The sequence below is a fragment of the Mustelus asterias genome, chromosome 10 (genome assembly GCF_964213995.1).
Source record: "Mustelus asterias chromosome 10, sMusAst1.hap1.1, whole genome shotgun sequence".
Classification (NCBI taxonomy): Eukaryota; Metazoa; Chordata; class Chondrichthyes; order Carcharhiniformes; family Triakidae; genus Mustelus; species Mustelus asterias.
Window position 1 is genome coordinate 2,836,444 of NC_135810.1, and position 17,199 is coordinate 2,853,642.

General features: G+C 49.5%; 1 protein-coding gene across 1 annotated transcript in view; it reads right to left on the reverse strand.

Annotated features, from left to right (window-relative positions):
* Window positions 1-17,199, reverse strand: part of itgbl1 (integrin, beta-like 1) — a 218,816-nt gene that overhangs the window by 61,494 nt on the left and 140,123 nt on the right. The window contains exon 7 of the mRNA XM_078221548.1: window positions 13,061-13,207. Within this exon, the coding sequence (XP_078077674.1) occupies window positions 13,061-13,207 (147 nt within the window). The remainder of the gene's footprint in view (window positions 1-13,060; window positions 13,208-17,199) is intronic.

Consider the following 17,199-nt stretch of genomic DNA (forward strand, 5'->3'; position numbering starts at 1 on the left):
TGTGTGTGAATGTGTGTGTGTGTGAATGTGTGTGAGTGAGTGAGTGTGTGTGAGTGAGTGTGTGTGCGTGTATAAGTGTGTGTGTGAGTGTGTGTGAATGTGTGTGTGTGAATGTGAGTGTGTGTGTGAGTGTGTGTGTGAGTGTGTGAGTGGTGTGTGAGTGTGAGTGTGTGTGTGTGAGCGTGTGAGTTTGTGTGAGTGTGTGTGTGAGTGTGTGTGTGTGTCTGTGTGAGCGTGAGTTTGAGTGTGTGAGTGTGAGTGTGTGTGTCTGTGTGAGTGTGTGTGAGTGTGTGAGTTTGAGTGTGTGTGTGAGTGTGAGTGTGTGTGAGTGTGTGTGTGAATGTGTGGGTGAGTGTGCGTGTCTGTGTGAGTGTGAGTGTGTGTGAGTGTGTGTGTGAGTGTGTGTGAGTGTGAGCGTGTGAGTTTGAGTGTGTGAGTGTGTGTGAGTGTGAGTGTCTGTGTGAGTGTGTGTGAGTGTGTGTGAATGTGTGGGTGAGTGTGCGTGTCTGTGTGAGTGTGCGTGTGTGTGAGTGTGTGTGTGAGTGTGTGTGAGTGTGAGCGTGTGAGTTTGAGTGTGTGAGTGTATGTGAGTGTGAGCATGTGAGTTTGAGTGTGTGAGTGTGTGTGTCTGTGTGAGTGTGAGTGTGCGTGTCTGTGTGAGTGTGCGTGTGTGTGAATGTGTGGGTGAGTGTGCGTGTCTGTGTGAGTGTGCGTGTGTGTGTGTGTGAGTGTGTGTGAGTGTGAGCGTGTGAGTTTGAGTGTGTGAGTGTGTGTGAGTGTGAGCATGTGAGTTTGAGTGTGTGAGTGTGTGTGTCTGTGTGAGTGTGAGTGTGCGTGTCTGTGTGAGTGTGCGTGTGTGTGAATGTGTGGGTGAGTGTGCGTGTCTGTGTGAGTGTGCGTGTGTGTGTGTGTGAGTGTGTGTGAGTGTGAGCGTGTGAGTTTGAGTGTGTGAGTGTGTGTGAGTGTGAGCGTGTGAGTTTGAGTGTGTGAGTGTGTGTGTCTGTGTGAGTGTGAATGTGTGGGTGAGTGTGCGTGTCTGTGTGAGTGTGAGTGTTAGTGTGTACACTGAACCCAGGAGCTAACGATATGCATTCACATTATGTTTTTATCAACAAATTCTGTCACAGAGACATTAGAAGATTATAGGACAGGTGGTCAGTGAGTGAGGTTTGCAGGAGCTCCCTGCAGCTGGAGCAGGAGCAGAGAGCGGTGATATTTAGGGAGGGAATTGCAGAGTGAGGATGTTATTAAACTGGAAAGGGGGCAAAAAAAAATTACAAGGATGTTACCGGGACGAGAAGCTTTGAACTATAAGGAGGGGCTGGATAGGCTGGGACTGTTTTCCCTGGAACGTAGGAAGATGAGGGGTGACCTTATAGAGGTTTATAAAACTATGAGGGGCATCGATAAGGTGAATAGCCAAGGTCCTTTCCCCAGGGTAAAGGAATCCAAAACTAGAGGGCAGAGGTTTAAGGAGAGAGGGGAAAGATTTAAAAGGGACCCCAGGGGCAACTTTTTGACACAGAGGGTGGTGCGAATATGGAATGAGCTGCCAGAGGAGGGGGTAGAGGCGGGTACAACTACAACATTTAAAAGACATTTGGACAGATACATGGATGGGAAAGGGTTAGAAGGATATGGGCCAAACACAGGCAAATTCAGTTTAAGAAACCTGGTCAGTATGGACGAGTGGGGCTGAATGGCCCGTGTCGGTCCTATATATCTCCATGAATCCATGAAGATAGACCATCAATTGACAATGAACCACATAAGGAGGTACTTGAACAGATGACTGAAATCTTGGCTAAGGGCTCGTACAAAACTCTCTCCCAAACAGCTGGCTACTTCTTTAGTTGTGTGATTACACCTTCACAATGCTCTCAGACTAATGCAAGCATAGGCCGGGATTCTCCGATCTCACACGTCCTGCCAGCGGGCAAAACTCCATTCACTGCAGGGGGAGCGGAGAATCCCAGCCGCGGGGCGAGGTCGGAGAATCCCAGCCGCGGGGCGAGGTCGGAGAATCCCAGCCGTGGGGCGAGGTCGGAGAATGCCAGCTGTTGTCAAGAGCGACATTCCTGCTTTGTGTTTGGGATATTCAGCCTAGCAGTTTGCTGCTGAATGATTGCCTGTGATAACTGGCTCAATAATCTCCGACTAATCGTTAGGTATTTTAACTCGTTCCGACTTTTCCAGATATAATAACGACACCTCTTTCTATAAACAGCTGAGCATAGCAACTTCACAAATATGTGCAGCCAGTCTTCTGTATTTCATATATTTCTCTTGGCAGTGATGGGAGCAAATCCTCCCGAGACTCCACAAACTTCCGGAATAGTGAGACATTAGCCTGGCAAACTGTTGGTTCCAATGTTAAGACAGATTTTCCAGTGCTTTATCCAAAACAGTGCAAAGCACCGGTACAAACACAATCTTACAGCACAGAAGGAGGCCATTCAACCCATGGTGTCTGTGCTGGTTTTCTGAAAGTTATCCAACTGCTCCCTCTTCTCTGCTCTTTCTCCACAGCCCCATTTCCTGATCGATTTTGTTTTTGATTATCCATCTGTGATAAGTCTTCGGAGGCAGAAATCCCTTTCCCAAAATCCCTTTATTTACAAGTCCAGCAGCAGTACACAGAGTGCTCGCAGGCAGCAGTCTACCTTCGGGAGCGCCAGAGGAACTGACAGTCCCGATTAAACACAAGGCAAAGACTCCCTGATTGGCCCATCAATTGACTCCTTAATCAGGGAGTTCATACTCCAATAGGCCAATCCCAATGGCCTGACTGAGGTCATTACACCGTCCAATTCCATTTTATTATTCAATTTGCTTCCACTGTCCTTTCTGAAGACCCCCCGGATCAGAAAAAGAAATCTCTGTCCAGATCTCTCCCCCTTTTGCCAGTTCTCTTACATCTGTGTCCCTCTGGTTCCTCACCCCTCTGCCACTGGAAACAGTTTCTCTTCGTTTATTCTGACAAAACCTTTCATGATTTGGAAAAGCTCTATTAAATCTCAGAGAATCATAGGATCATACAATCCCTATAGGGCAGGAGGAGGCCATTCAGCCCATCGAGTCTGCACTGACAATAATCCCACCCAGGCCCTATCCCCATAACCCCACATATTTACCCTAGCTAATCCCCCTGACACTGAGGGGCAATTTAACCTGGCCAATCCACCTAACCCGCACATCTTTGGACTGTGGGAGGAAACCGGAGCGCCCGGAGGAAACCCACGCAGACACGGGGAGAACGTGCAAACTCCACACAGACAGTGATCTGAGGCCGGAATTGAACCCGGGTCCCTGCGCTGTGGGGCAGCAGTGCTAACCACTGTGCTACCGTGGTGTCCAATAAAAATGAAAAACTTCCTGGCCAAGTTGCAGCCTTTGATCTCCGGGTGGTCCTGATTAACCTTTCTGCCCCGAGGAGAATGACCCCAGATTCTCCTTGTATGGAAAGGGTTATCATAGGACTTGGTACACAGTGTGAGGTAAAGGCACACGTGAACCTAGTCTGGAGGGTAATTTTGTATTGGACAGAGATGTGTGTAGAGGCAAGCATGGGGACAGCTCTTAACTTAAACCTTATACTGTGCATGTGTTTTGAAGATTTGAGTTGATTTATTATTGTCACATGTATTAGCATACAGTGAAAAGTATTGTTTCTTGCGCGCTATACAGACAAAGCATACCGTTCATAGAGAAGGAAAGGAGAGAGTGCAGAATGTAGTGTTACAGTCATAGCTAGGGTGTAGAGAAAGATCAACTTAATGCGAGGTAGGTCCATTCAAAAGTCTGGTGACAGCAGGGAAGAAGCTGTTCTTGAGCCAGTTGGTACGTGACCTCAGACTTTTGTATCTTTTTTCCGACGGAAGAAGGTGGAAGAGAGAATGTCCAGGGGGCGTGGGGTCCTTAATTATGCTGACTGCTTTTCCGAGGCAGCAGGAAGTGTAGACAAGGCTCAGAACCTCTTCAGGAGGCTAAACATCACAGCTTCTCACCCCAATCTCTCACCCCTGATCCTATTCGAGTAAATCACCTCTGCACCATTTCAGGGCATCATTGCTAATGTGTGGAGGCCAGAATTGGACAATACTCCAACTGGGTCCCAACCATTGGTTTGCAAAGGCTGAACATAACTTGCTTGTTTTTGTAACCCGATGTCTCCATCAATAATACAACGAATGCTATTTTCTTTTCTTTTTAATTGTGTTCTCACTGAGTGCTACCAGCTTTGAAGAATAATGTGTGCCCACCATCGAGTCCCTCTGTTCCAACAGCCACTCGAGAACAGCACCATTCATTACCTTCGACACAAAACAACGTGTTTTTGAAGAATGAAAACAGCTAAACTAGCATGAGGATGTCTCTATTTAGTTTGAGCAATGATGATGAGGAAGGCTACTGGGACTCATCCTCATAACATTCATTTTTATGAACAGCTTAACTTTAAGTCTAATATTTCTTCCATGAAAATGAGGAAATTGCAGAGAGATGGATTACATTTCATCAAATTCAGCACTCAGATTGAGTTCTCGCGCATTTCCATTGAGAACAGTGACGTACAGGAATTGAACATGTCCGCCTCCATCCCCGCCTCCACCCGTGGCTCTGGAGTTGGGGAGGATTGCTAAACGCAACCGTCACTAACCCTTCAGCATCTCAACTAAATTTCTAAACCTCCCCATGCCTACCCCTCCCCAGTCATCCGTCCCTCACCCACTCACCCATCCCTCACCCACTCACCTACCCCTCACCCACTCACCCGTCCCTCACCCACTCACCTACCCCTCACCCACTCACCTACCCCTCACCCACTCACCCGTCCCTCACCCACTCACCCATCCCTCACCCACTCACCTACCCCTCACCCACTCACCCGTCCCTCACCCACTCACCTACCCCTCACCCACTCACCTACCCCTCACCCACTCACCCGTCCCTCACCCACTCACCTGTCCCTCACCCACTCACCCGTCCCTCACCCACTCACCCGTCCCTCACCCACTCACCCGTCCCTCACCCACTCACCTACCCCTCCCCAGTCACCCGTCCCTCACCCACTCACCTGCCCCTCCCCAGTCACCCGTCCCTCACCCACTCACCTGCCCCTCCCCAGTCACCCATCCCTCACCCACTCACCTACCCCTCACCCACTCACCTGTCCCTCACCCACTCACCCGTCCCTCACCCACTCACCTACCCCTCACCCACTCACCTACCCCTCACCCACTCACCTACCCCTCACCCACTCACCCGTCCCTCACCCACTCACCTGTCCCTCACCCACTCACCCGTCCCTCACCCACTCACCCGTCCCTCACCCACTCACCCGTCCCTCACCCACTCACCTACCCCTCCCCAGTCACCCGTCCCTCACCCACTCACCTGCCCCTCCCCAGTCACCCGTCCCTCACCCACTCACCTGCCCCTCCCCAGTCACCCATCCCTCACCCACTCACCTACCCCTCACCCACTCACCTGTCCCTCACCCACTCACCCGTCCCTCACCTACCCCTCGCCCACTCACCTACCCCTCACCCACTCACCTGTCCCTCACCCACTCACCCGTCCCTCACCCACTCACCTGTCCCTCACCCACTCACCCATCCCTCACCCACTCACCCGTCCCTCACCCACTCACCCGTCCCTCACCCACTCACCTACCCCTCACCCACTCACCTGTCCCTCACCCACTCACCTACCCCTCACCCACTCACCTGTCCCTCACCCACTCACCCATCCCTCACCCACTCACCCATCCCTCACCCACTCACCCGTCCCTCACCCACTCACCCGTCCCTCACCCACTCACCCGTCCCTCACCCACTCACCCGTCCCTCACCCACTCACCCGTCCCTCACCCACTCACCCGCCCCTCACCCACTCACCTGTCCCTCACCCACTCACCTGTCCCTCACCCACTCACCTGTCCCTCACCCACTCACCTGTCTCTCACCCACTCACCTGTCTCTCACCCACTCACCTACCCCTCACCCACTCACCTACCCCTCACCCACTCACCCGTCCCTCACCCACTCACCTGTCCCTCACCCACTCACCCGTCCCTCACCCACTCACCTGTCCCTCACCCACTCACCTGTCCCTCACCCACTCACCCGTCCCTCACCCACTCACCTGTCCCTCACCCACTCACCTGTCCCTCACCCACTCACCCGTCCCTCACCCACTCACCCGTCCCTCACCCACTCACCTGTCCCTCACCCACTCACCTACCCCTCACCCACTCACCTGTCCCTCACCCACTCACCTGTCCCTCACCCACTCACCTACCCCTCACCCACTCACCTGTCCCTCACCCACTCACCCGTCCCTCACCCACTCACCCGTCCCTCACCCACTCACCTGTCCCTCACCCACTCACCTGTCCCTCACCCACTCACCCGTCCCTCACCCACTCACCCGTCCCTCACCCAGTCACCTGTCCCTCACCCACTCACCTGTCTCTCACCCACTCACCTGTCCCTCACCCACTCACCTACCCCTCACCCACTCACCTACCCCTCACCCACTCACCCGTCCCTCACCCACTCACCCGTCCCTCACCCACTCACCTGTCCCTCACCCACTCACCTGTCTCTCACCCACTCACCTGTCTCTCACCCACTCACCTGTCCCTCACCCACTCACCTGTCCCTCACCCACTCACCTGTCCCTCACCCACTCACCTACCCCTCACCCACTCACCTACCACTCACCCACTCACCTACCCCTCACCCACTCACCTGTCTCTCACCCACTCACCTGTCTCTCACCCACTCACCTGTCTCTCACCCACTCACCTGTCTCTCACCCACTCACCTGTCCCTCACTCACTCACCTGTCTCTCACCCACTCACCCGTCCCTCACCCACTCACCTGTCCCTCACCCACTCACCTGTCCCTCACCCACTCACCTGTCCCTCACCCACTCACCTGTCTCTCACCCACTCACCTGTCCCTCACCCACTCACCTACGCCTTACCCACTCACCTACCCCTCACCCACTCACCCGTCCCTCACCCACCCCTCACCCAGTCACCTGTCCCTCACCCACTCACCTGTCCCTCACCCACTCACCTACCCCTCACCCACTCACCTGTCCCTCACCCACTCACCTGTCCCTCACCCACTCACCCGTCCCTCACCCACCCCTCACCCAGTCACCTGTCCCTCACCCACTCACCTGTCCCTCACCCACTCACCCACCCCTCACCCACTCACCTACCCCTCACCCACTCACCTGTCCCTCACCCACTCACCTACCCCTCACTCACTCACCCGTCCCTCACCCACTCACCTGCCCCTCACCTGTGACTGCACTGTGTTTTTAAATTATTTTACACTCAAAATAATTCCTAGAACAGAAACATGGTGCAGGATTAAAACAAAGTTCAACCATTTCCAAATCCCAGTAAAAATCAGTGTTATGAGAGTTCCATTTTAAGATGCAGAGGGATCTGGGTGTCTGAGTACATGAATCACAAAAGATTGATACACAAGTATAGTAAGTAATTCGGAAAGCTCATAGAATGTTAATGTTTATTGTGATGGGAATTGGTTATACGAATAGGGAGGTTATGCTTCAGTTGTGCAGGACACTGTCAGATCACATCTGGAATACTGTGTAGAGTATTACTCTCCTTATTTAAGAAAAGTGAAATAACTCCTCAGAGACCGGGGTCTCTTCACCAGATTTCCTTTATTTACAAACTTTATTCCATTCCTAGAGTGCTTCAGGTACACAGTCAGAGTCCAGAGTGCCTGAACACCTGACACTCCCAGGGTGAGGCTCCCTGCTGGGGCAGGAAATTATGACCTCAATCAGGGAGCTCATACTCCAACAGGCCCAGCTCATAGACCTCATTGAAGTCATTAAGAAAGATGCAACTGTTGGAAATGATTCAGGGAAGGTTTACCGGACTAATAACTGGAATGGGCGGATTGTCTTATAAGAAAAGGTTGGACAGGCCAGGCTTGTACCCAGTGGAGTTTAGAAAAGTAAATGTTGACTTGATTGAAACCTTTAAGATCCTGAGGGGTCTTGACAGAGTAGATGTGTCCCTGGCGCTGTGGAGCAGCAGCGCTAAACACTGAGCCACCGTGCCGCCCCTATCATTCCTCTTGTGGGAGAATCTAGAACTGGGGGTTACTGTTTAAAACGAAGGGGTCGCCCATTTAAAACAGAGATGAGGAGAATTTATTTCTCTCAGAGGGCTGAGAGTCTTTGGAACTTTCTTCCTGAAGAGACGATGGAGATAGAGTCTCAGGACATTTTTAAGGCAGTGAGTGGTGGGTAGATTCTTGGTAAGCAAGGGGATGATAGGTTATGGAGATTGCCGGGATACAGATTTGAGATGACCATCAGATCAACCATGGGTTTAGGCTCGAGGGGCAGAATGGCCTACTCCTGCCCTCTGCTCGGATGTTTATTTTTCTGGAAGATGTTCACAACCAGTTTGGAGAAGTCTTCCTAGTTTTTCCTTGCCATTCCATTCCACAAACCCGTTCCGACATTCAGCCAGACCGTGGCTGATCTGCATCTTAATCCTTGCTTCCCGAACTCTTCATTCCCTTGGTCAACAAAAAGCTCAGTTTTGAAACTTTCAATTCACTTCCGGCCTCAGCAGTTGCTTCTTTTTGGGTGGGGGAAAGAGTTCCAGATTTTCACCCCCTTGTTGTGTAGACAGTGCTTCCTGACATCACCCCCTGAACAGTCTGGCTCCAATTTGAAGGTTCTGCCCCGTTGTTCTGCACTCCTCACCCAGCAGAAGAAATAGTTTCTCTCTATCGAGCCGATCAAATCCTTTAATCATCTGAAACGCCGCAATTAGATCACCCCTTAATCTTCTGAATTAATATGCATCAGTGAAATGTTCTAAATGGCAACGCAGTTGAATCTTGCTGCAGTTGACTGATGTCTGAACTGATTTTGATTCCCAAGAGGGAGAGGCTGTCACTTTTTCCAACGTTGAAGCACTTGTCCTTTCTTTGCGAATCGTAGCCACGGAAAATGTTATAATTTCACAGATTTAATGACACGGTGTGAGAATGCACGTCTGCAAATACACTGCAGCTAGCAGAGAGACATTGCCATGGAAACCAACACAGCTTATCATCGCTTCGGCGCTGAGATTGTGGGAAAAGCAGGATCAAATATGACGGGCAAATAGTATATCAAAAGACACATTTATTACTCACACTGTGAGAGAGGTGCGGGGGAGGTTCACCAGGGCTGTGGGACTTCAGCCCAGTTGAGAGATCGGAGGAGCTGGGTTCGTTCTCCTCGGAGCAGAGGAGGTTAAGGGGCGATTTAACGGAGGCGATTCGCAATTTCCAGGTGTTGGTCCCGCCAGCGATCTCGTGGGCGGAGGGTGTGGGCTCAAAATCCCGCCCACTCATGTTGTCCCCAACACTTCCCTAACAGCACTGTGGGTGTACCTACACCACATGGACTGCAGCGGTTCATGAAGGCAGCTCACCACCACCTTCTCAAGGGACAATTAGGGTGGACAATAAATTCTAAGCTTGAAAGCAAAGCCAACATCCCTTGAAATAATAATTTAACTGTGGCTCTGTGTGTTACACACTCTGCCTGATGATTAGGAAGGCTGTGCATTCAAATTCCCCTCCAGCACATAACCTAGGCTGGCACTCCCAGAGCATTACTGAGGGAAGTCTGCACTGTCAAAGGTGCCATAAGACCATAAGACATAGGAGCAGAATTAGGCCACTCGGCCCATCGAGTCTGCTCCGCCATTCAATCATGGCTGATATTTTTCTCATCCCCATTCTCCTGCCTTTTCCCCATAACCCCTGACCCCCTTATTAATCAAGAACCTATCTATCTCTGTCTTAAAGACACTCAATGACCCGGCCTCCACAGCCTTCAGCGGCAAAGAGTTCCACAGATTCACCACTCTCTGGCTGAAGAAATTCCTCCTCATCTCTGTTTTAAAGGATTGTCCCTTTAGCCTGAGGTTGTGACCTCTGGTTCTAGTTTTTCCTACTAGTGGAAACATCCTCTCCACGTCCACTCTATCCAGGCCTCGCAGTATCCTGTAAGTTTCAATAAGATTCCCCCTCATCCTTCTAAACTCCAATGAGTACTGACCCAGAATCCTCAACCTTTCCTCATACGACAAGCTCTTCATTCCAGGGATCATTCTTGTGAACCTCCTCTGGACCCTTTCCAAGGCCAGCACATCCTTCCTTAGATACGGGGCCCAAAACTGCTCACAATACTCCAAATGGGGTCTGACCATCCTTTGGATGTGATGTTAAAACAAAACCCTGTCTACCCTAAGTGGGTGTAGAAAATCCCATGCCACTAATTGAAGGAGAGCAAATGAGTTCTCCCCATTGTGAGATTTATCCATCAACCAACCTGTTGATCTGAAATTATATTTGCCGTTGCTTCACTGTCAGTGCGTCAAAATCCTGGAACTCCCTCCCTAACAGGGGAAGCAGTGGTGTAGTAGTATTGTTGCTGGATTAGTAATTGAGAGGCCCAGCGTAATGCTCTGGAGACCTGGGTTCAAATTCCAACGTTGAAATTTGAATTCAATAAAAATCTGGAATTAAAAGTCTAACGATGACCATGAAACCATTGTCGATTGTTGTAAAAACCCAGCTTGTTCACTAATAAGGGAAGGAAATCTGTTGTCCTTACTTGATCTGGCCTACATGTGACTCCAGACTCACAGCAATGTCCTCAGGGACGGGCAATAAATGCTGGCCCAGCCAGCGACGCCCACATCCCATGAAAGAATAAAAAAAATTGGGAACACATATGTCTCATGGACTGCTGAGATTCAAGAAAGTGGCTCACCATCAACTTCTCAAAGGCCATTCGGGATGGTTAGTGATGCCCACATGTATATACACAAAAACAAACACGGAAAAAGGGCTGATATGGTCATTTATTTAAATTTTATTCTGGGAGCTTGCTCTGTGCAATTTGCCTGCCTCATTTCCTGCATTCCGCCACTACTGATTTCTAAAAGGACCTCTTTGGCAGCAAAGTATATCGTGCAGACATGAAAACTGCGGAAGAAAATCAAACTGTTTCCTTTCTTCTTGGCTGCCCGGTGTTATTTCCGCTCTGAGTTTGGGCTCGGTTGGATGTCAATCCCTTTCCCATTCACTGTCACATCCAGGCTCGAAGGAGGGAGCACCACCCCATCTCACAGAGATGACACTTCCTAGGATTCCTCATTATGCAAATTGTAAACTCTGTTTTCCATCACGATGACAGAGGAACAACAAGACTATTCTGAGGAAATTCACTGAACAACAGACATCTTGTCCAACAGATTTACTTGAAATCACGAGCTTTCGGAGCACTGCTCCTTCATCAGGTGAGTGGAGAGGTAGGTTTCACAAACATGGCATATATAGGCAAAGACAAAGACAAGATACTGTGCCCACCCCAGTCAAACGCCGGCATCTCCACATCATTGTTAATAAGACCATAAAAGGGTCATAATAGGGCGCCCATAATAGGGCGGCATGGTAGCACAGTGGTTAGCACTGCTGCCCCACAGCTCCAGGGACCCGGGTTCAATTCCCGACTTGGGTCACTGTCTGTGTGGAGTTTAAACATTCTCCTCGTGTCTGCGTGGGTTTCCTCCGGGTGCTCCGGTTTCCTCCCACAGTCCAAAGATGTGCGGGTTAGGTTGCTTCGCCAAGCTAAATTGCCCCTTAGTGTCCCGGGATGCATAGGTTAGAGGGATTAGCGGGGTAAATATGTGGGGTTACAAGGATAGGGGCTGGGTGGGATTGTTGTCGTTGCAAACTCGATGGGCCGAATGGACTCCTTCTGCATTGTAGGGATTCTGTGAGATTCTGTGAAAAGACCATAAAACATCGGAGCAGAATTAGGCCACTCGGCCCATCGAGTCTGCTCTGCCTTTCAATCATGGCTGATATTTTTCTCATCCCCATTCTCCTGCCTTTTCCCCATAACCCCTGATCTCCTTATTGATCAAGAACCTATCTATCTCTGTCTTAAAGGCACTCAATGACCTGGCCTCCACAGCCTTCTGTGGTAAGAGTTCTACAGATTCACCACTCTCTGGCTGAAGAAATTCCTCCTCATCTCTGTTTTAAAGGATCATCCCTTTAGCCTGAAGTTGTGCCCTCTGATTCTAGTTTTTCCTATTAGTGGAAACATCCTCTCTACGTCCACTCTATCCAGGCCTCGCAGTGTCCTGTAAGTTTCAATAAGATCCCCCGTCATCCTTCTAAACTCCAACAAGTACAGACCCAGAGTCCTCAACTGTTCCTCATACGACAAGCTCTTCATTCCAGGGATCATTCTTGTGAACCTCCTCTGGACCCTTTCCAAGGCCAGCACATCCTTCCTTAGATATGGGGCCTAAAACTGCTCACAATACTCCAAATGGGGTCTCCAATACAGCCTCAGAAGTACATTCCTGCTCTTGTATTCTAGCCCTCTTGACATGAATGCTAACATTGCATTTGCCTTCCTAACTGCCGACTGAACCTGCAGGTTAACCTTAAGAGAATCTTGAACAATGACTCCCAAGTCCCTTTGTGTTTCTGATTTCCTTAGCATTTTCCCATTTAGGAAATAGTCTATGTCTCCATTCCTCCTTCCAAAGTGCATAACCCCGCACTTTTCCACATTGTATTCCATCTGTCACTTCTTTGCCCACTCTCCTAACCTGTCCAAGTCCTTCTGCAGGTCCCCCCTGCTTCCTCAATACTACCTGTCCCTCTACATATCTTTGTATCATCTGCAAACTTAGTAACAGTGCCTTCAGTTCCTTCCTCCAAATCGTTAATGTGTATTGTGAAAAGTTGTGGTCCCAGCACTGACCCCTGAGGCACACCACTAGTCACCGGCTGCCATCCTGAAAAAGACCCCTTTATCTCCACTCTCTGCCAGTCAACCAATCCTCAATACTTGCCAGGATCTTACCCTTAACACCATGGGTGTTTAACTTATTTAACAGTCTCCTACGCGCACCTGATGTTAAAGCAAATGACACAAACTTGACATGGCTGCTGGAAGCGAGATTTCACCTACCTCTCCCCGAACAGGGCAAATCAGAATTCCCACGACATTTCTGTAGGCTTGCCTCAGCTGACATGGGGCAGGAATCTGGATGCTGACACATTCTGCCCGACCATCCTTCCTTGCAGTCACATTTCCCACAATTGCACTGGCCAGCACCTGTGTGTTAAATCCACAAGTCAGACACTTCACACCATCAACACCAATATTCTCCATCACTCCCCGATAAATTATGGTCCCAATTTTTATCACTCTACCATTGGCGGCCGTGCCTTCAGCTGCTGATGCACCAAACCCTGGAATTCTCTCCCCAAAGCTCTCTCCCGTTCTTCCCCCCCATCAGCTGTTCCTTTACACCTCCCTCTTTTTGACCCAGCTTTTAATCACTCGTCCTAATGTCTCCTTAAGTGGATCGGTGTCAACTTTGTGAAGCATCTTGGGATGGTTTATTGCATCAAAGGTGCTATATAAATGCAGGTTGTTGTAACAAAATGCATGTTGCAATCAGACCACTTGGCCCTTGTTCAATACTAAGGAAATGGATATTGTCGAGATATCAAAATCAATATTGGATATAAATCCGTTTATCGAAAATGTTTACTTCTTTCTTCATTATTTGTAACTCTCTATGTTGGGGTAACTCGGCCAATTAGAGATCATCCGAAGGGAAGAATGCACATTTGAATTACAGGCACGTCCATTCAAATTGTTTCCAATCCATATTTTAATTAAAGTTAGATCTCTGTGACAGGGTCATTTTCATTCATTCATTGTTATCATTTGCTTAAATGTAATTTTTTAATGAACGAGCAATGTTTCCAAAATGAATTTCCAAATCGATGTTAAAGTGAGATTGAAATTGAAAAGCTGAGTTCAGGAAAGAGTGTGCATCTTGTTTCAGAACACAGAGTCTGACTGTTTCTGCCCCCACAATAACAAACTGAGATTTCTCAACTTCCAAGGGTTGAATAGACAGGTGATCTACTCACTGGACAATAGGAGGCTGGGTGGGGACTGACCCCAACCGAGGTCTTTCCAGAGAGATTTAAGATTTATCATTAGCCCCGTCCTATTTCTCATCTCTCTGCTGCCCTTTGGTGACATCATCTGAATACAAAGCGTTAGCTTTTTCGCATGTACACTGACATATTAATGACCTAGATCTTGGTGTACAGGGCAGCACGGTGGCACAGTGGTTAGCACTGCTGCCTCACAGCGCCAGGGACCCGGATTCGATCCCTGGCTTGGGTCACTGTCTGTGCGGAGTCTGCATGTTCTCCCCGTGTCTGCGTGGGTTTCCTCCGGGTGCTCCGGTTTCTTCCCACAATCTGAAAGACGTGCTGGTTAGGTGCATTGTCCATGCTAAATTCTCCCTCAGTGTGCCCGAACAGGCGCCAGAGTGTGGCGACTAGGGGATTTTCACAGCAACTTCATTGCAGTGTTAATGTAAGCCTACTTGTGACACAAATAAATAAACTTTAAAACATAATTTCAAAATTTGTGGATGATACAAAAACTTGGAAGCATTGTGAACTGTGCGGAGGACAGTGTAGAACTTCAAAGGGGCAAAGACAAGTTGGTGGAATGGGTGGACAGGTGACAAATGAAGTTCAATGTGGAGAAATGTGAAGTGATGCATTTTGATGGGAAGAACATGGAGAGACAATATTAGACTAAGGGGCACAACTGTAAAAGGGGATACGGGAGCAGAGGGACCTTGGTGTATCTGTCAGAGATCACTGAGGCCGGCAGGACAGGTTGAGAGCACGGTTAATAACACTCGCACTGCCTGGGACATTAGTGCCATGCGTGTGGGTGGGATCTTGTGGTCCCACTGACAGCATACCCCCACCGGAGGTTTCCTGTTGGTGCGAGGTGCATTCAATGGGAAACTCTGTCCACAACAGAAGGAGCAGACAATCTGGCCAATGGCCAATGGCGGGCCATCTCCGCCACTGCAAAACACGAGATGGATTGTACAGAAAATCCCGCCCACTCTCTCAGGCTTCATCCATAAAGACACTGAGTACAAGAGCAAGGAGGTTAGGTTGAACTTGTACAGAATACTAGTTTGGCGTCAACTGGAATATTGCGATCAGTTTTGAGTGGAAGGGTGTGAAGGCATTGGAGAGATTAATACAAAAAAACATGAGAATGGTTCCACGGATGAGGAATTTCAGGTGTGAGGATAGATTGGAGAAGGAGGTGCCACAGTGGTTAGCACTGCTGCCTCGCAGCGCCAGGGACCCGGGTTCAATTCCTGGCTTGGGTCACTGTCTGTGCGGAGTCTGCATGTTCTCCCTGCGTGGGTTTCCTCCGGGTGCTCTGGTTTCCTCTCACAGTCCGAATGACGTGCTGGTTATGTGGATTGGCCATGCTAAATTGCCCCTTAGTGTCAGGGGGACTAGCTAGGGTAAATGCATGGAGTTATGGGGATAGGACCTGGGTGGGATTGTGGTTGGTGCCGAATGGCCTCCTTCTGCACTGAAGGATTCTATGATTCTAAGTTGGGACTGTTTTTCTTGAAGAAATAAACGCTGAGAGGAGATTTGATAGAGGTATTCAAACTCATGAGGGGCCCGGACAGAGTGGATGGGGAGAAACTGTTCCCGCTTGTGAAAGGATTGAGAATCAGAGGGCACAGATTGGAAGTAATCGGTTAAAGAAAGAAAAGCGACCTGAGGGAAGAGCTTTTCATGAGGCGAGTGGAGCCTGGAATGCACTGCCTGAGAGTGTGGTGGAGGCAGCTTCAATTGAAGCTTTTACAAGGGAATGAGAGTGTCAATTGAAAGGGAAGATTGTGCAGGGTTACAGCGAGAATGACATGGAGTGAGTTGTTCATTTGGAGAGCCGGTATAGACACAATGGGTGGGATTGGTTCCTTCTGCATTGTAACAATTCAGTGATTCTATGACACCCAGCTTCACCTCAACACCACCTCACTCCATTTCTCCAGTGTCACTAATCTGACGAACTGTACTGGATGAGCAGAAACTTGCTGCAATGTTAAATATTGGGAAGGCCGAAGCCTTTGTTTCCAGTTCCTGCTCCAACCTCCATTCCCAACTGCCAGTTCCACCCCTCTCCGTGGCAAAGGTCTAAGATTGAGCAAGACTCTTTGCAACCTTGGTGTCACGTTTGATCCTGGGATAAACTACTTGCATCATCACCAAGGCTGCCATATTCCACCTCTGGAATATCACTGGACTGAAGTTTATTTATTAGTCACAAGTAGGGCTTACATTAACAATGCAATGAAGTTACTGTGAAATTCCCCTAGTCGCCACACTCCGGTACCTGTTCAGGTCAATGCACCCTAACCAGCACGTCTTTCAGAATGTGGGAGGAAACCAGAGCGCCCGGAGGAAACCCACGCAGACACGGGGAGAACATGCAGACTCCACACAGACAGTGACCTGAGGCCGGGAATTGAACTCGGGTCCCTGGCGCTGTGAGGCAGCAGTGCTAACCACTGTGCCACCGTGCCACCATAGTCTGAGCTCCTCTGACATTGAAACCCTCAACAGTGCTTTCATATCTCCACACTCAACCATTCCAACACCGCGGTCACCCAGCTCCAGAAACCTGAACTCTTCAAAAATCAGCTGCCTGTGTCTTAGCTCGCAACTAATCCCCTTCCCCATCACCCCCTGTTCTCATTGGTTGGGTCTTGGCCAAGCAATGCCTTGATGTTAAAATTCACCCCTTGTTTTTAAATCTCTCTGTGGATTTGTCTCTCCCTCTCACTGTTTCCTCCTCCAGTCCCACAACCCTCCAAGATATCTAACTGTGCTCCCCATATTCTGGCTTCTTGTGCATTCCGATTATAATTGTCCCACCGTTAGTGGTTATGCTGGGGCCCTACGCTCTGGAATTCCCTCCCTAAACTTTTCTGTCTCACTTTCCAACTTTAGGACACCCCATTTCGCTGTTTGACAAAGCTTCTGGCCTTATCTAGGCACAGCACAGTGGTTAGCACTGCTGCTTCACAGCGCCAGGGATCCGGGTTCGATGACTGTCTGTATGCACTTTGCACGTTCTTCCCGTGTCTGCATGGGTTTCCTCCGGGGGCTCCAGTTCCCTCCCACAGTCCAAAGTTGTGCGGGTTAGGTGGATTGGCCATGGTAAAATGTCTCTTAGTGTCAAAAGAT